At 34.7% G+C, this 20,741-nt stretch overlaps 1 protein-coding gene across 4 annotated transcripts; it reads right to left on the reverse strand.

Moving 5' to 3' along the window:
* Window positions 1-561: 561 nt before the first annotated feature.
* On the reverse strand, window positions 562-13,683 carry arm (armadillo). Of its 4 annotated transcripts, none has more exons than XM_018549128.1 (10): window positions 13,537-13,683; window positions 11,817-11,880; window positions 11,513-11,743; window positions 10,621-11,415; window positions 10,265-10,533; window positions 8,813-9,154; window positions 8,438-8,611; window positions 7,902-8,204; window positions 5,159-5,255; window positions 562-888 (listed from the first exon to the last, which is right to left on the reverse strand). In XM_018549128.1, exons 2-10 carry the CDS (start codon window positions 11,851-11,853, stop codon window positions 704-706), a joined length of 2,433 nt encoding a protein of 810 aa, XP_018404630.1. In that variant the 5' UTR covers window positions 11,854-11,880; window positions 13,537-13,683; the 3' UTR covers window positions 562-703. The 4 variants fall into 4 exon arrangements, with proteins under 4 accessions (XP_018404630.1, XP_018404628.1, XP_018404629.1 ...); XM_018549126.1 differs by having other exon boundaries at window positions 5,159-5,270; XM_018549127.1 differs by lacking the exon at window positions 13,537-13,683 and adding an exon at window positions 12,097-12,138 and having other exon boundaries at window positions 5,159-5,270.
* Between the last annotated feature and the right edge of the window lie 7,058 nt (window positions 13,684-20,741).

Here is a 20,741-nt window from a genome sequence, read left to right on the forward strand (position 1 = left end):
TCACACGCAACTAATTTCATGACGATCGCCAATACACAACTCCTACTTACAATTAGTAATTCGCGCGCGACACGGAAGTGAGCACAAATTACGAACGTTCGAAGAAAAAAGAAAGAACGCAAACAAAGATATATTAAAACTTTGGAAGCTGCTATTGCTGCAGAAGAGCTGTTATAATATGGGTCTGGAATAGATGACACTATGTAAGTAAAAAACAACATTTTTTTAAAATACATTTTCTCTGGTTTTAAACTTTAAACGCGTTTTTCTCAAAACTACGTTTTTAAAGTCGGTGAGCAAGATATCTCAAAAACTAATAAATCGATTTCTCTAAAATTTTTTTTACTTACTTTGGACATGAATATCTCGTAATTAATCGAAGGGTTTATATTTTAATTATGCGTAGTTTTTTTTATTAACGAAGAAAGAACAATTTTTAAGGTAAAAATCGAAAACTTTTTTTTAATGAGCCGCCATTTTGTTTCTAATCAATATTTTCAAAAACCGAACGATTAATTACTAGTAATAACTTTATTGGATGTACAAACTAAATATATGTATATAGTTTCATTTTGTTTAAAAAAATCCTTAAAAAATCGCTTTTTCCAGCCCTCTAAATGTATATAACCCCTTAATACTTTAAAATAATGCTCCTGCTGTTTGAGTTTCCTTGCTGTCTCGTGAGATCGAAAATGGCACGGATTCAGAGATCGGTGTCATACCAAGCCGCAACCTGGTTATTATCTTGCGGCGGTGCAGGAAGTTCTTCCAAGTGATCGAAACTCAAGTCACCATCATGCGCCACGTCCATAGTGTCCATTGCGCCATATGTCGAGCCACCACCTATCTCTAACCCTTGCATCGAGTCTACTGGTATCTGGTCATAACCTGTAGCAAAAAAAATTATTTTTTATAAACAAAATTCACTTACTCTTTGTTCAGCAATTACATCAATAAAAATTACACATTGCACGCAAAGTGCAGAAACTTCATTAATCAGTGAAGCACAACTAGTAGTCCGGTAAATGAACGTTTTCGCCTCAGAATTCTTTGAATAGTCATCGATTGCCTTGAAATTTTTACAGGTGTTAGAGAATAGCACAAGGAACAAAAGTGACCCAGTGCCGACGTCCGCTTTTTCTTTAGGGGTAGTTCCCCCCCCTCTTTTTGGGGGTTGAATTTTTTTTGGCCCAAATAACCTCGGGAATCGATAAAGAGATTAATTTTAAGTAAAAAATGTAGTATGAACTTTTCTTTGTAAACCAATACTTTTCGAGTTAATAGCGATTGAAAGTTAAGAATTTTCATTGAAAAAAAGCACTTTTTGAAACGGGTTTTGCGAAATAACTCAAAAAGTAAGCGTTTAATCGGAAAAACCATGAGAATGGAAATTGTAGCTTATTAAAAAACGAACAAAACTCTGTTTTTATAAGCACTGTATGTGAAATACAGACCTACGTATGAATAATTTACGTTCAGTATGAAATCGCAAAGTACTGAAATTTAAATGTTTAACATGAAATTGCGGGAAAACAAAGAAAATTTCGTGGAAAACTTATTGAATCTTTTTCAATCTACTTGAAAAGAGCTTCAAAATGAGCACTTATACAAGTTGATTGTACAAAAAATGACGGAGATATGATAGAAATAAGAGTAGTATCAATATTTTTCAGCATAAAAATTCTCAACAATACCCCCACCATTACCACCAAAATCAAAATTGGACGTAATCATGCTACAGTTCCCTTCACTTGAGTACTATCATTGTGCTCCAGCAGTTTTGAACGTTTTAAATGCCTGGTTTAGAAAAAAAGTTTGATTGAATAAAGAGATATTTTTTTTAAATTCAACAAAAATTTCTTTTTTTTTTAGATTCCTCAAAAACTGAAGTAGATACGAAAAAATAACAAGTATAACAAAAGTTTGGATTTTTAATGTACTATAAGTTCCTTTTTTTTGTTTTCTGTAGCATTAAAACTCGCTGAGTTGTGAACATTTGAAGTTTGCATGTTACAGTGAAAGTCCTCTTTCCGTATCCCTTTAAACGACAGAATTTTAAAAATAAGGATTTTAAATAAGTTTTAATTCATGAGAGCTTATAGCTACGAAAATTCCCAACAAAATCGTTTTTTGATGGACTCTGTAGCTCAAAAATTGACCGAGTTATCGTAAGAAAACCAAAAAATTTTTCTGAGCAACTTTCGAAGCATGTTACGAACTCCACGTAGGTATGCATTATATGTATATACAAACACATTCTACCATATACAGGTATATTTGAAATTATACCTGCGTATACGTACACGCATACCACGCGCGCGCGCGCGCCCACACACGCGCCCACACACGCGCCCACACACGCGCCCACACACACACACGCACACGCACACACGCACGCACGCACGCACGCACGCACGCACGCACGCACGCACGCACGCACGCACGCACGCACGCACACACACACACACACACACACACACACACACACACAGTGGCATTATTAAAAATATTAATTCTACAGACTGGGGTTGGAAAAATGATAATGGTTCGTTGCAACCGATTAAAATGCAAAAAATGCCTGCACCGCAAGAAGATGATTTTCTGCAATTGTACAAAAGGCTGCGGTTCCACATGTACTTGCCGAAAACTCGAATTGTTTTGCAACTCTGCATGTGGATCATGTTCCGGAGACAATTGTCTAAATAGTTCTCCAATTATAGATCAGGAAGAAGAAGAAGATAACATCGATAGTGATGCGGATATTTAATTTAAATTTTTGCATTTAATTATAATAAATATTGTTAAACGAATAAAATTTGTTGTTAAGTTTCTTTGGACCTTTATTTACATTCGATATCAAATTCTAATAAAAAATTGGTAGGTAATTTTAATGATAATCGGTTTAAAATGGTTGACAATTTACTATGTTCTAATTATTATGGGGTTAACAGACTTTAATGTAATACAAAAGCACACAATATAACTTTTAACCTCTTTCGAATTACAGTACATTTCTACATGCTACTATAAAGGGTAGTTTTTTGGGGGTTGTAATGTTACAGCATTGTGATTTATGATTAATAGTGCATCAGAAAACGTATATTCAAAATACTAAAAAAATATATAATTTATCTAATTTTTTTGTAAGGGTTGCTAGCAAGAGGTTGTTTTTATAAAGGGTATTTGTCAAATTGGGGTAGCAATGTTCATAATTAACACAAAATTGTATTTTGAACCGCGCAATAATTAATAAAAGCACTTTTAAAACTTTTCAAGTTATTTTTTTTTCAAATTTCGTCTTAAGCAGCAATCCAGGGGTTGATTTTTAAGGATTGAAATGCTGTAATACATCTCAAATCATACCTACATTATAAAAATACTTTACTTGACATATTTCAATGGTGTTTCAAACTATTAAATGCTTCAATCCTCAGTTTTTTCATTTTTTATAAATAAGGGTAGTTTTCACCCCCAAAAAACAAAAAGCGGACATTGGCATAGGGTCACTTTTGAAGTAGAGGGTATCACGAGCTTAACCCTAAATTTTCATGTAAATCGATGACTATTCAAAAAATTCTAAGGTTTTTCAATATTTTACGTTCATTTACTGAACTATAGCAATGTACTTTGATAGTCTTTTAGCTTTACGAGATACAGAGTTTGCTATATATTTTCAAAGTGATCACATATTTTCTACCAATTATCGTTTAATCATTTTATACATTTTATATGATTATTTTATAATTATAATATAATACTGACATTATATTTAGTAATTATTATATTTACTTAATTAATTTATGATATTTTTTATTAGAAATTTTTGTCTAATTGCATCATACAAATTATTTAATGACAAAAGAACTACTTTCTGATAATATTAAATAACCACAAACAAATTGGGAAGAGAACAAATATGTATAAATTAAAAAAATTCTTGAATTTTTTTTAATTACTAAAATTTGAGCGATACAATAGCCACGTAATACAGAAGCTCGATATTTCATATACCCCCGCGCGTGTGTATAAAACAAATACAAAAAAGTATTAAATATTAACAATATTTTTAATTAATTTTCAAGAAATTGACAAATATTTACAATACTTCCTTTTGGAGAATAAACTGCAGGAATTCCCTTTTATTTAGCTTACAAACATCATCCTTCTATATAACTCCATTATCATAAAGCACGTATTATAGCAGAAATAAATAATAAGAGTGTAAATATTTGCATACAAAATAATGTAAGCACATGCGTAAGTAAGATAACTTAAAAACAGTGTTCTACATATATATATTAAACAATGCATCCATAATTATAAATGAGGTGATAAGATAATTGTAAATTATATATTATCAAGAAGCATAAAATTTAATATAATTTAACTATTAATGTCTTTTTTAATTTTAATTTATATCGATAATTAAGATATTTTTCGTTATTATGCCATTACTTATAGAACTGACAAGTGTACATAATTAAGAAAATATATTCGTAGAAAGGAGAATGTTAAGTGGTAGCTGTGTATTTTTCTTAATTTTAATAAAAAAAATTTACGCACACAATGAGTTCTCATATTCAGTTATAAAAATTAAATTATTAGATTCTTTTGTAGAATACATTTAATAGTAATAAGCATGCTCGACAAATCTTACAATTTCTATATTGTACATTCTATATTGTAACATTGAACATGCAGTTAAAATTGACAACAAATTAGACATCAAACAGTTAAATAACGAAAACCAGAAAAATACATGAAGACCAAAATGTCACCTATGTTACTGCGAGAAACTGTTGATAGCCTGTATTTTAATTTAAGTCCATGGGTTAAGCTGCTGTTAAAATAACATACGATTAAATGCATTATTTCATATTAGAAGTAATGTCAACAAAAATGATAAATTTATTAAATTTTCTCGTATTTACAATGCAAGACAGAATTAGTTCGTGAGATTGCATTATCGCGTATACAGTCATTCCGTCATTATATGTCAAATGCAATTTGTCATGACGATTATATACAAAAACACATTTTATATAGAATAAGATTTGTTATTTATGACCATTTTTAGCTCCGTCTACCTTCGATTGGATAATAAGTCGATTGATCAGAAGCAGCATTCGATGAATAAAATGGCTAACATATGAATTACCTTGCGGTTGATAACCCCGACCGCCATGGCTGCTGTGTACGCTAGGAGGTCCTTGGCCATACATACCATCATAGCCTTGTTCAGGGCCAAGCATGTCCTGAAGATTAGGTAGCTGAGGTCAACACAAAGCATAACTTCTAAGGGAGGGCGTGTCATAACACCTCAAAATACGGCAAAATTCGCGCTATAATTGGTAAGTTTTACAATAATAAAAAAACGACCAACAGGGGCTTGCACGAATAATAACATGAATAATAAAGTAATAAAAAATAAAAAGACAATTTTGGAAATAAATATTTGCGAAAGGAACAAAACGCATTCCCATGCATATTGTAATCTTATTACAAATTGTCAATTCGACTAAGGCTCGATTGCTCTAACGTTACTTCGATTTTAAAAGAAACTTAACACTCTTTGTCACTTTTAAAATCAAAAGAGAGACAGAAACAGAGAGTTTTAAATCTCGCTTTAAGTCGAAGTAACGTTAAAGCAATTGAGCCTTAAATTCGATCTACAATTGCGTAAACGTAGTTGTAAGAATTGATCAATCACAGTTAAATATTCTCCTCGTATTCAACTGTGATTAGTCAATTCTTACCATTACAATCACTTACAACTACGTTTACACAATTGTAGATCGGGCTTTAGTCAAATTGACACCCCGTGCAACCGGGCCAAAGTATAAGATGATAACTGTATTTCGTCATTCAGCGCTTCATTAGGTACGATTGTATCGATTTCTTTATTATATCTCACGTTTGAATAAATATTGATAAAAATGTTATGGCAATATAACTAAATCTCAGGTATAATCATAGAGATAGTAGTACTAGAGTGCGCATTGGAGGAGTGAGGATAGCCACATATAGAAAAGGATACACTCATTAGGGCCTTCACGTTCTCTCTCGTTTCACACATGCGTATAGCCGTATACTCTGAGAGAAGAGATCGAAAGAGAGAACGAGGAATTGAAAGTTTCATACAGTTGATAACAGCTAAAGTACAACGCATGCCATGGCTCTATACATTTTAGACTTATAGTATGCATCAATATTTTTAGTATTTCTACAACTTTACACGATCAGTAATATTGTCAGTATTTGTTAATATTGACAGTATTATTGATCGTATAGGGTCATCTTTAAAAAGGTACGTATTCTTTGTTAAATATAAGATTTTTTTAATCGAAATGTTAATTATCTTTGATTATTATATATACAACTGTTTTATTTTAAAAAATGTTGTATAGCATTTGCTGTAAATTATTCTCTGTGTTTCAAGAAGCTTTTCAACTTATATATAATGTTGGTAATTTATAAGAAACAGTACACATAGGAAATTTTGTATAAGAAATTTCAAATAAATAAAAAATGTAAGAGCCTAACATTTTTGACCAAGGCTGTATATATATACAATAATATAATATATTTTTAATCATATTAGTAATAAGGCTCGTTAAGTTTTTAAACTAATAATAAAGAGAGACAAGGGTTTACGAGCAAACAAATTCGTTAAAATATTTAATTTCTAATATATTGCGAAGAATATCACGTAATTTTTGGCCCGGCTTCCACTGCTGGACTCATCAGTAAGGCATTGTAGTTGATAATATTTAATTTAATTAATATACACTATTGAACAGTTATAAATTATATACGATAAAAAAAATTATTTCAAATCTGTAAGTTTGCTATTTAACTATTATCATCATGTTCTCAATTCCTTATTTCCCTCTTTCAGTCCCCTCTCTCGGAGTACACTGCTATATGTATTTGCAAAACAAGAGAGAATGTGAAGGCCCTAATGAGTGCGTCCTTTTCTATATATGGACTACTCCCACTTCTCAAATTTCTAACAATGTGCAGTCTAAATATTACTATGCCAATGGGTATATAATAAACTATATGTTATAAAGCTTAAGCATGTAAAGTCCGATTTATAATTAAGTAAACGCAGTTGTAGTTGTAAGAATTGACCAATTACAATTAAATACAAGGAGAATATCCAATTGTGATTGGAAGATTCTTACAACTACGATCACTTGCAACTACATTTACGTAATTGTAGATCAGGCTTATATATGTATAAAACTTAAAATTTATTTTACAAGTTATTGTAAATATATGTATATTAAAAAGTGCATTTTTTTTGCGTGAAAAAAGCAAACAATTCGAAACTGCTCGCTTATAACTTGTTATAAGCAATGAAAAATTTTATGAAATTAGTTTTTACATTGTGCACCCGCCATCTCCGCAAATATAATGATAAAAGTCTAAAGCGTAAAAACTAAACGCTATAGTACGCAAATGAGTACTGCAAATGACTTAGTAGTGCAAATTGGAATAATAGATAAATGATGTTGTACATGGCTTGTAAACAGCTATGTTTGGAATTAATCTTACACGGAGAAAATCTTGTAATGTATAAATACCTGATTTTTTTTTAATAATTAAAGGGAAGTGTCTCTATAACCAAATAAGAGCTATTATCATAACGTGGCATAATTTACCGAACACAATGTAACCACCTAGAAGTGTTTAACATACTTCTATACTACAATGTAATCATTTATATAACATTACAAACCTGACTCCTGATATGTACTTGGAAAGTCAATTATAAAAAGACAAAGCTAATACATAAAACTAAAACTTGCTATGTTACATAGTGTTTGCAAGTAAATCTATTTCGCCACGACACGAGATAAAATAACGTGCATTGTTGTGTCCGTTCTTTACGATACCTGAAGATCCGGAGCCATGCTGAAGTCGGCATTGTTCCACGGATTTGTCTCCTCACGGAATAAGGAATTCGTCAGCTCTATGGAAAGTCGTTTTCTGTACTCTTGAGGCTTGTCGTCGCTCATGCGGAATAGCACTGCCGCTGCGTAAGTAGCCACACCCTCATTCCTGGAATGGAGCAGTTCTGTCAGCGGGGCGGTAGCACCCTCTTGTTCTATTATTTCGGCGCTTTCTTTGTCATCTGCCAATTCACAAAGTACACCGGCTGCCACACGTTGAATATTTTCAATCTCGTTGAATAATAACTGCAAATAAAAAAGAATCGTGTTATTAAATCATGTAATTAAAAAAATATTATTGTTAATTAAAAACAATTATAGGCTACAGAATAAGAAATTATATCCAATTATAATAAGGAGGGGGGAGAGGGATAAATGCAGAGAATAATTTGTATTCCATTATCATTTAAGGTTAAGATGCAATTTAAGAAATTCAGAGAAAACTTCATAAGCATTTCTAAAAAAATAGTGATACGTACTTGTACGAAAATCGGAATTACGTTTTGCGATCGAATTATCGCTCTATTATGGGACTCTCTTGCGAGGATATGAAGAGCACCTACTGAACCTTCTACTATTTCTTCCATTCGTACTCCATCCGCATATGCACCCGATGTCTGCTGACTTCCAGTACTAGCAACAGATGACCGTTGCTGCAAATAAAAAATAGCATCGTTCTATTATGTAAAAACTATAATATCAAACATATTTATGTTAATGTTTTGTTTATCTTTTTTAGATAGCATATAAATAATTAAATACTCTCTTAGTAGAGAATTATACAACTAAAATATTAGCTGTTATTACGCAATATATATTATGTAATTTTATTCTGAGTAATGACTTATACTCACTCGTTGAGTATCCTGGAATGCACGCATCAAGAGTCTCACAAGATGATGTATTGCGCCGTGATCGCGTAACGGGCTGTGATTAGAAGAACAAAGAGCCAAGTTGCGGATTAACCCAATAACCGCTTTCACCAATGGCCAGCGCGACGGCGGGTGAAGTAATTTAACTATAACTTGAATACCATAATTTAACCGAACGGAATTTTGCGCCATTTCCGCTTCGCTATGACGCGAGGTCAAATGACGTAAGGCGCACACCGCTGGTTCGGTTATTTCCTCCCGATCACCGGCATTGATGATAGTACGAACCAGAGCGTCGACACCACCAAAATTACATACTGCAACCTAAACAGAATTTGTACGATTGAAGTTTAATGTAGACCTTACACAATCAATAATACTGATCAATAACATAGTATACATCAATATTTTTACAATCTTACATGATCAATATTATTTCAGCTCGATTTTATATACATCACAAACCTTATACGGATAATAATATTCAGTACCAACAAATAATGATATGAATTTCTTTATCCTCAAACATCAATATCTCTAGTAGAGAATATTGCTGTGATAGAGAATATTAATGTTCGAGAGAATGAAAAAATTCAGATCACAGTTAAGGGGATCCTAAAGTCGTCTGTATTACCGACTAAACTAAATAATATTTAATTATAATATTGTATTATAAATAATATTTGTATCGTGTAAATACTTTTTTGTCATTCACAGATTTGAAAACCCTTTTACAGGATTAAAGTATACGCATTAATACATATCTGTGAGGTAGAACATATGCTGAAAACGATAAAAAATTTTAAAAAATTGAATCCTTTTTTTCCATTTTTTAATCCAATATGGCGCTATTACGTTGTAACAATTGTTTCATATAAAAGCTGCGCAATCTCTATACTTAAGGTATTATAGTAATCCACAGTCACATAGTTTGCATGAACAAACAGCATTAAGTGCTTAGAATTAGACTTAGACACTTTATCACGATGAATTTACGATACGAAAATTGACAAGTAATGTGACTGCGTGCATCACTGTCTGTATGAGATATTAGTGTGGTAGTATATAAAAATATATGTCGATGTGTTATAAAACAGCGATATCTAGCGATTTTGTTAGAGTTCGAGCTTTGCTTTAGGTTCCCCTTAACATTCTACATTAATCTACCAATATTAATACATAATCAATAATATTGTCGGTACTTACAGTATTATTGACCGTGTAAGATTCCTAAAGTTATAGAGTTTTCGAATGCAGTTTGAATCCAATCCAGGTCGGTTAACCCATGTTTGTATTATGACCTCGTCCAATTAGAAATCAAAGTAGAACATGTGATGTCATTGATCCGACCCGGGTCAGGTTCAAACTCACTCCATTTGAAAACGCTATTAGATATACGTAATAAAACATTGCAAAAAATGTTATTCAACGTACTTTGTTACGCTGATTATTACAGGTCAAGTTTGATAAAATGCCAGCAGCGCACGTAACCACGTTCACATCTGCTGATCCGAGCACAAGCACGAGACTTTGCAATAAATTATCGAGTCCGTCAACTTTTGTGCCAGCGTCTGATAGATTACGCAATGTCCATAAACAATTCTGTACTAATCTTTGACTTGGATTTGCAAGATGCATGGCGAGTGCCTGCATACCACCAGCTTCCACGATCGCGGGTTTATTACTAGGACAAACAGACAATACTGCAAACAAAATTAATTATCAGTTAATAAATGCAAAATTTCATAATAATTTCACAAGATTATCACGATAAATTAGGGTCAAATTACCTTTCAAGACTCTCGAAGTGGTCCACAACAATTTCTCATACTCGTAAGAACGCATGATACGCACGAGTTCTATCGGGCCTTGTGAAGCAAGAATAATCAGCTTGCTCTCCTGATTTCCATATGCCAGTATCTGTAGACAATCTGTAACAATGGCTAAAAATTTGACATTATTTCGTTGAAGTAATGCGACCATTTTTTGTAGACCTCCAGCAAGGCGTACGGCCATCTTAGAACCGTCTTGGTGAAGCAATAAATTGTGTAATGTCGTTATGGCGTAAAAGAGTACGGACTCTACTGGAGAACTCAGTAGTTTTACAAGCGCAGGAATTCCGCCACTCTTGAAAATGGCTAGCAATCCTTGTCGGTGATGCGATAAATTGTGCAAGGTGCCAACTGCAGCCTTCGTCGATTCTAAATCCTCGCTGTTAGAGATAGCTCGCACTAAGGCGGCTACCATTTGCGAGCTGTTCATAATAGCATGACGAGAGGCTTCCTTTTTAGACAGTTGGTGCACCATCATAGCTGCTTGAGAAACAACCACCTGATCTTCATCATTCAACAACTTGATCAATTCCGGAATAGCGCGCGTAGCGAGATCGGCATCATCCTGATAATTTATCAAATTAACGACGGCATGCTTTAGCATTTGACTCGGCTCAGCCAATCTCTGTACAGCGGTGGGCTGTGCGGGATCAAATTGCGTGGAGGGTATCTCTACACCTTCCTCCAGTGTTTCAGGAAACATAGCAGCACGCACACGCTGTGATCGAGTATGACTCAGTTGCTGATTCATCTCTAAAAGATATCATACGATTCTCAATAGTAATATACAATATTCAGCTTTGCAATGATAACATTGGATTATTACGAAGGTAATAATAGTCTCTCGTACCATCAACTTGATCTTGTGTAAAACCCTGTGCAAACCCTTGGTCTAGATCAAACATTAGCTGATCCCCTTCCATCTCTTCATCTTCCTTGCCGGATAGAGATGGTGCCTGAGTGACAGCACCAGAATGGATACCTGAGTCATTCATGTAGGAATTCTGCTGCCACATCAGTGTCTGTTCCTTGGCAGAGCCCATGGGCAAGTCGCCCGGGCCCTGATAGTTTCCTTGAGACACTGTAATTCAAAGAAACGTAAGTCCCACACGCATCCTCATTGCGACGAATTGTATCGCATAAGCGTGACTTACTCGGTCTAGATTGATTCGTCGACATTGGATAACTCATGATTCCGGTAAGAGTTTATCTCCGTATCTACAAGAAACAAAAGCAAGATTCTGTTAACATCTACAGACGCTGGCCTATTGCAATGTAGGCCCTCGATACGCGACTACTCTCTGCTCGCTCTATTCCACAAATTCAATCAATTATGTAAAAAGAAAAAAAAAACGAAATATGAAGCGACTTTACTGTCGTCTCTTACGAGAATACTACGAGAATACTGGAATACTCCGAGACCGAGTGGTTTACCGGTTCGGTGAGAGACAATTGCGTCGTTCCAGATCCCACCGAAGGTTTTCGAGAAAGGAATGATAAACGAGAGAAATCGCTTTAAAACGACATACGTTCGTTTTAATGTTCACTTGCGTGACAAATTGACGATACAACGATACGTCGGGTCAGTGCATCCTACTGCGACAGGGAAGGATGCTTCCGCACGGAATGTGGGCGCGATCGAAGGGTCCTCTCCCCTCCCTTCCCGCTTACTCTCTCTCTATTCTCCCCTCCTCTCTCTCTCTCTCTCTCTCTCTCTATCTCGCTCTCACATCGCACAGCTTCAGGCTCGTGGGTGTTCGCACGGCCGGCCGCGATCGAATATGCGTCGTGCCGTTGCACCCGTCGGGTGTAGCCGCGGGATGCGGGAATTACAACGGAGTCCCCCGCGGAATTTGGGGTGGGACGGAGGAGCGCTGGCCGCGTGACATAACGAGAGAACTACGGGAATGCGATGTGTCATCATTTTCTGACAATCGACGAGGTCGCGTAGGAGAGGGGAGGAGGAGAGCGTGGGGGGGTGGCAAAGGGAAAGGCAATTGGCATGTGTGTACGTACGTGTACGCACGGTACATACGTGGCGTTGCCAGCCGACGAAAAGAGCGACAGGCGACGAGGAGAAGAAACGGAGTGGATAAAAATTGCCGCGAGTACGCGCAGCATGGAGATTAAATTCTCGTTTCGTCGAACGTAGAGAGAATTCACGTTGTGGTGCATGAGACACCGACGCGCATGTTCGTGTCGGGCGATCGACTCAGGCGAACTCCCAGCTCGCGAGCGGAGAATTCTCTTTGACGTACCGCTTGAGGCTGAAACAAGAGACGTCGAGATTTACGGATCAAAGCAACGGAAGGATTCCCCAAAGAATTAAATGGCGAAGGCTTTGGAAGGCTTTGCGCAATCTATCGCTCCAGATTAATATTCTCCGAGTGTCGTTAAAAGGCCGTTATTTTATTTGTGCGGTTTTTGTTGAGCGACAAATTTTTCAAGCCCGTTATAAATCGATCGTATAGGATAAGAGACAGATCCGAGGATCTCTCTGTCCTGCACACATTTGTCGTACGATAAAAACGCACAAACGAAACAGTATCCAAAGGCTTGAAAACATGCGTGAATTAGCACACGCATGTCGCAGCAGCCTCTTTCTCTCTCAGTTTTCGGAAAAGTATTCAACGTGCCGTTGAATTCTGAGACGCCCTGTATACATATAGGAGGTACGCACGTTGGAGCGTCCCGGCCGGAAGTCACGGCGAATTTATTACTCCGGCGTGGACCAACAGGCACACTTTGACACACCCAATGTAAACACACTCGCGACAGTCGCGACGCGGCGACGCTCCTCTCCTCCGCTGTCAGGAACGGAGTCAGAGGCGAGGATCTCGGCCGCAATGGCGCACCGCGCGGGCCGACACTTACCGTGTTGCGTGCGCGACTCCGCGTCTCCCGATTAATTTGCGAATCTCGTTCAGCACGCGACACCGATCTCGGACGGCTCGCAATTCTCGCGACTGGCGAGCGACAGCCTCCTCCACGTCGTCGACGTCGTCGTCGTCGTCGTTTGTTCCCGACACTCCTCACGAAGTCTCAACAACGATTTCACTATCCAAAGATGGCGGAAAGCGACGCGCATCGGACAACACGAACGCCACCTGCCGCCTACGCCGATCTTGAATTGTTGCAGGGATAGAACGAATGGAGCGAGAGATGGATTTCTCTCTCTCTCTCTCTCTCTCTCTCTCTCTCTCTCTCTCTCTTTTTCTCCTTCCCTCTTATCTTCGCAGGCTGGGGCTGCTTGACCCGCTCTTTGTGGCGTGCCGCTTCGGTTTAGTTGTGGAGCAAAGACGGTGTCATTCTCGGAAAGAGTTACGATGATTACGAAGAAAAAAGTTGGTCAAATTTTCATCACGATTATTAAAAAAAAAAAATAGCATCAAAGAGATAAAATAAACGATGACGAATTTGAAGTTTTCTTTGTGACATTATATAAAAAACATCGCAAATTTTTTTTGTTTTATTACCATTCGAAAGTATTACATATCAACTTTAAGCATTTTGTTTAATTTCTGTATTTTTACTTATTTTGGGAATAGCAATTACATAGAAAAAGTATAATATGTAAAATTGACAAAACAAAATATAGCAAAAGAAGATTTACTTTAAATTATTGAAGGTATTATAATCTTCCTGCTACTATTATATTTCATTACTTTCTTTTTTATTTTTAATTTTTTATTTATGATCCGATTATGTTATTTAATCTATATTATAAAGCATTCATTTTCTACAATCTACATAATGTAGTATATTGAGATAGAACAAAATTCCTTTAAAAAAGCTATATTTTTAAATTATTATATTTATCTTAGAAATGAAAAATTATATCGAAATGAAAAATGCGTTTTTAATTTAAATATTGATATTTTCAAGTTATATCAAGTGATTAATGAAATTTAGAAGAAAAATTTACTAACAATGCAATGTCATAAAAAAATTATGTTGTAAATTATTTCAAAATCATCCTTTTTAGCCTCTTTAATACCATTTTTTTTAAATTGTGACGTGATAGCCTTTGACCAACAAATTTGTGGTCAGCAGGTATAAATATATCAAAAATGCTGAACATTTATGTTGCAAAAAAACTTTGTTAGACAGTGTAATTAAGGATGATAAATGAAGATTGATATATTTATACTTGACATTCTAATTTAAAAAATATAGAATTGATAAGATATATTTCAATTGTTTTTACTGATCTCAATATCTCAAATTTATTAGCGATAATATATTTTAACAGGGGGAGGGGGGAGAATGGAAAGTTACTTTTTAAAAGTAACAAGTTACAGTTACTCGTTACAGAATAAAAAAGTAACGAGTTATCGCGCGCGTTATTAGTTATTGCTTTTTAAAAGTTACAGTTACCGTTAGGTAACTTTTCGTTACTTTTCCGTTACTTTTTAAAAATCAGTTTGAAAATGTACTTTTGCAGTATTTTTTGTTTAAACGTTAATAAGAGCAATATATAAATAGCATGTATAATACTGACACTATGTATAATTTTATTTTTTAGTTTTTTTTAAACACAATTTCGTAATTCTGTAAAACCTGTAAAATAGGCAGCAAACTGAGATATACCTACATACATATGTCCGATGTATCACATAGAAGATAGAAATGCAAAATAATTCCTGAAATAATATTATATTTACTGTATATATTTGTCAGCTGTCAAAAGTCACTTCAGGATCGCTACAACAGTTGACAGCTAAAATATTTCAGGAATTTTTATATACTTTGTAGAAAATTATATAGGATTATATAGGATTATAGAAGATTATATAGAATTATATAGGACTATTTGGATCACAATGCAAGTTAGAAGTTAAAAGGAAAGAAATACACATAATCTAGCTCTTTATTATAATACACCTATATTTTTAATTAATCTATACTTTTAACTATAAATCAAATATTTTGATAGAAAAAAATTCATAACGCTATAATTAAAATACATAACAGAAATTTTGCAAAAAGAGGTGTTTTCCAATTGCTCAACATAAATGTATACAGATTTGTACAGAGTAAAGCTTTGTGCACAGCTCAATTAGAACAAAATGTCTGTACCCAACAAACATGCGTACGATGTTTCGATTAAGTTAAACTAAATGTAGCTTGTATTAAATAAACCTGTATTAAATAAAAGCACTCAATGTCCTACAACCACATTTATAGCTGCCATAATTAATAATATATAATTGTTATATAAGGGAATAACATGTCCACTCGTATGTAAAGTAATGATAAAAGTAACTGTGAATTTCGTTACTGTTATCCAAAAAATGTAACTACGTTACCCCCCGTTACCAAAAAAAGAAAGTAACACAGTTACCAGTAAAGTTATCAAAAAAGTAACTTATTGTAACTGTAACTTCGTTACAAGTAACGAGTTACTTCCATTCCCTGTATTTTAATATGTTAAATATATTTTTAAAAAATTGTGTAATAATGATATTAAAATACACACAGAAGAAAATTAAGTGAGAAGGGACAATAGAAGTCAGGAAATCATAGAAAGTTGAGATTTTCTATATGTATAGTAAAGGAACAGGATGTTTACTATAGTCGAAATACAATAGAATAGTTTTGAGACTGTGTTTCGACGAGTCAATGAAAAGACGCTGCTGGTGTCTACATTGTATGTGCCCAGTGCCATTCAATCTCTTGACTCATCCTTCGATATTGTTACAGTACACATATATTTTCCATCTTTAGTTAAAGTAAAATATTCCTAAAATTCTTCTTTACGCACTTCCGAAATTTGTCGAAATGATTGTAGTGCTTTTACTTGGGCTCGAACACATTGGAACTGGATACTGATCGGAATCAGGGTTGATCAAAATGGTGTTTTTAAAACAAAAACAAAACATTCAGTTTTTTAAAAATATATCTCGATCTAATAACTTAAACAGGCGTCTAAGGTAGGTTTCCACTACAATACCTTACTGATGAGTCCAGTAGTGGAAGCTGGGACGAAACGCCATAATTACGTGATATTCTTCGCAAAATATTAGATTATAATTTAAAGAATTTAACGATATTATTGGCTCATTGTCCTCTTTCTCTATATTATTTGTTTTTAAAAACATATTGAGCCTTATCTCAATGTACATTTTTAATTCACGCCGGCGAAATGAAGCGTTTAAAAATCATAATTTGATTAAGGGGACGTTATTTCAGATTATTAGAATTGCGTTTCAAGACCGACGATAGTTCGGCGCGCAATTTGGGGGGAATTTTCAGATAGAGTTGCGTTTCAAGACCGACGATTGTTCAGCGCGCAAGTTGGGGGGGGAGAGTAATACATATATTACTTTGAATAAATATATTGCGAAGAATATTACTACGTCGACTCGCCATCAGAGGTCTATAGATATTCGCAAAAATTCTCGCAAGTGCTTGGATACGCGTATATCTGTATATATAGATTCTCGATCTAATAACTTAAACAGGCGTCTAAGGTAGGTTTCCACTACAATATCTTACTGATGAGTCCAGTAGTGGAAGCTGGGACGAAACGCCATAATTACGTGATATTCTTCGCAATATATTAGATTATAATTTAAAGAATTTAACGATATTATTGGCTCATTGCCCTCTTCCTCTATATTATTTGTTTTTAAAAACATATTGAGCCTTATCTCAATGTACATTTTTAAAATATATGTTAGTAGAGAGATAGGGAGGATTCTAATTCACCATGTGTTAGTGCGTACTGCGTATAGGTATATCTGGTATGTATGTGTGTGTGAGGGGTCCGGGGAAGAATGGAGGGGGTAGTACGTTACAGGGGTCTGCGGGGGAGGGAGTCCTTCTCTGTCCCATCCATTGCGTTCTCTCAATTCCACCCGTTACAGTCTTCATTCGCGCTCTCTCTTTCTAACTCATTGTCCTCTCTCTCCCCTGCCCATTGCAGTTCTGTACTTACCCTATTATTCTCCCTTCCTCTCGTTGCATATCTCTCTGTTCCACCCATTGTGATTCTATACTTGCCCTATTGTCCTCTCTCTTCCTCTCGTTCCGCTCACGTTTTCTTCTCGCACGCGATTTAATTAAATATAATGTACATTATATTATATGTGGCGTCGAGTGGTTCACCGCTCGGTGCGATTGACTCGCGATCTGTAGATCCGAGTTTTCAATCCCACGTGCGCCCAAACGCAATTTTTCGCGTTTAATGAGCCAAAAAATGTCTCCACCTGGTGATCAAAAGATCTATGATCATCAGCGCCGTTCGGATTCGGCATTAAACTGTAGGTTCTATACATCAGTGTACATATTAGTTATAAATATTTGTCTCTAATATCTGACTGAGGTAGGATTCTGTGGATCAATCATCCACAAATCCGAAAAACAATTTGATTCGAGAAATGAATATAGGCTTCGAACAAAAGAGGAAGAGGCCTATAGACGTCCTATGCTCCACACAAGGAGATATAAGGAGTCATTATTATTATTATTACATTGTATTATAATAAGACTCAATATGTTTAAACCAAATAATATAGAGAAACAGGGCAATGAGCCAATAAATTACGTTAAAAATCTTATTAAATTAATTTAATATATTACGTGATGTTCTTCACAATATATTAAATTAATTTAATAAGATTTTTAACGTAATTTGGCTCATTGCCCTGTTTCTCCATATTATTTGTTTTAAACATATTGAGTCTTATTACAATGTACATTTTAATTCACGCGGGCGAAATGATGCGTTTAAAATCACAATTTTATTAAGGGAACGTTATTTCAGATTATTAGAGTTGCGTTTCAAGACCGACGATTGTTCGGCGCGCAAGTTTGGGGGGGGGGGCCCGGGTTACATATATTACTTTGGATAAACATTGCGAAGAATGTTACTATGTCGACCCTCCATCAGATATTCGCAAATTCTCGCAAGTGCTTTGATACGCGTATCTCTTTACCTATATAGAATCTCGATTGAGAATAACTTTTGCAGTATAAGGTAAGCTTCCACTACAATGCCTTACTGATGAGTCCAGTAGTGGAAGCTGGCTCATTGCCCTGTTTCTCTATATTATTTAATTAAATAGATGTTTACGATTATTAATGATATGCCATAGTAACGAATTATGATAATATTTTTTTTTATTAATTTAATACAAATGACCAAGCTCGCTTTCTTATCGACTAGTTTAATACTCATTGAATCGTACTACTGAACAACTATCATATTATAAATTGATACTTAATTGTAGGAAAGACTCGAAAATGTATTTTATGCAGTGTATGTAATTTGGAATTTTTTTTTTTACTTATCCACACAAATATGTCACTTTTTCAGTGTAACTGCTATCAAACATACTGTACAATGACTCATATTGTAAGAATACACTCTATCCATATCGAACCCTTTTTTTTGTCTATGGGGATCGACGCCAATAATAACAATAATAGAGTTTATCTTACGACTACGATAAAATCGTCCGTTCGGAAAAATTGAAACTTGTCGAAACATATTCAAACATATTAAAACACGTTAGAACGCTCTAATACTTAACTACAAGGAAAGGAAATGGAAAGAAATTAAAATATTATATATTTTAAAAAAATTTCATACTTTATTTTTTTAAACTTGATACAATTTAAATAGATATGATCGTCATAGAAGGGAGAAAAGAATTGAGAACCGTGGAGAAGATTAGAAAGAAATAGGGATTAGAATTATAATCTTTGTTATTATTTAATTTTTATTTTAATAATTTGGATAACTTATTTGAAGAAAAAACCTCGCGCCTTCTTATCACATATAATGCTAAACAGCCAAAAAGAGGTAGGGGAAAATGAGACTAAAAATAATTAAAAAATTGAGTAATATACTTAAGCATCATATTATACATTTTTTTTTTTATATACGTGTGATAAAATTATTAATTTATATTTCCTCCATGAAAGGTCCCCGCTCTCTCTTTATCGTCTCCTCCGAAATTTTCGCGCAATATACGGTTCATTGCCATAGCGTCGTTCTCCAGACCCAACAAATAGTTCTCGCATTCTTCTACTTTATTGATTGTTTGTGCAATCGTAGCATCTACGCAGTTCCTGAAACATACAATGACAAGATTTACAGCATGAATTAATAGATCTCATCTGCACATGGAGCATTTATCGCATGTAAAAAATATAATAACTTGATCACGCACAGAGCACCGCTATAAATAAGTGCGCGAAACTTCGTACACGCTAATACCTATACCCAGACTATTATATTGAGTCTAAAGCAAAGTCGCGATGCTCCACGTAAATGTTTACTATTATTAATATGTACTTACATTGTTCCTAACAATTGATGCTCCTGAGCAACGTAATTTGCAGTGAAACAGGCGCATTCTGGGTGATGTGAGCTTGTTCTATTTGTTGCAAAGTAGATAATAATGTTCCAGTTTTATTAATCAATATCGAAGCTTTCGCATGTATCATATCCACGGCATCCGAGAGATTATCTACGTTCTTCATCGTTCACAAGACTAACTGACAGACTAACCGACCGATAGAATTTTAAGAGAGAGAGAGACTGTAAACTATATTTAACTGAAATCTTGGAATCTCTACTGACGAAAAACTGACTAACAAGTTCCGCAGAGTCACAGTTTTGTAGAGATCTTTGGAGGATGTGCCGAGTTGCATAAAGATTCTGCTTGGTAGGATTTGTCATCCCTTCGTTGGAATATTTTGGTTTTCAAATAGTTACTCGAGAATCACTTTTAGATTAGCTCCGCCTACACCATAAGGTTTCAGTTGTCTAATATCTGCTGGCTACGCGACATCATCTTTTCTAAGGATTTTTGAGTTCTCAGTCACCCATTGGCGAGTTTAGTTTTAATTTTCTCCGTTTTCTGAGAGAGGGGCTTATCGTCACTTCCGAACTATCTAGTTATGATTAGTGTTATTCTTACGTGAGTTTTCCGTATTTTCCTATTCATTTTCTTTTTTTATCTCTGATTTCTCTTTTATTAGCTATAAGAAATTGCCTTTAATGATCTTAGATGTTATATTATGTCTTTGCTGGATCTTAGATGTTATTATAATTTCGTGTAAATTTA

The sequence above is a fragment of the Cyphomyrmex costatus genome, unplaced genomic scaffold, assembly GCF_001594065.2.
Source record: "Cyphomyrmex costatus isolate MS0001 unplaced genomic scaffold, Ccosl1.0 scaffold797, whole genome shotgun sequence".
NCBI lineage: Eukaryota > Metazoa > Arthropoda > Insecta > Hymenoptera > Formicidae > Cyphomyrmex > Cyphomyrmex costatus.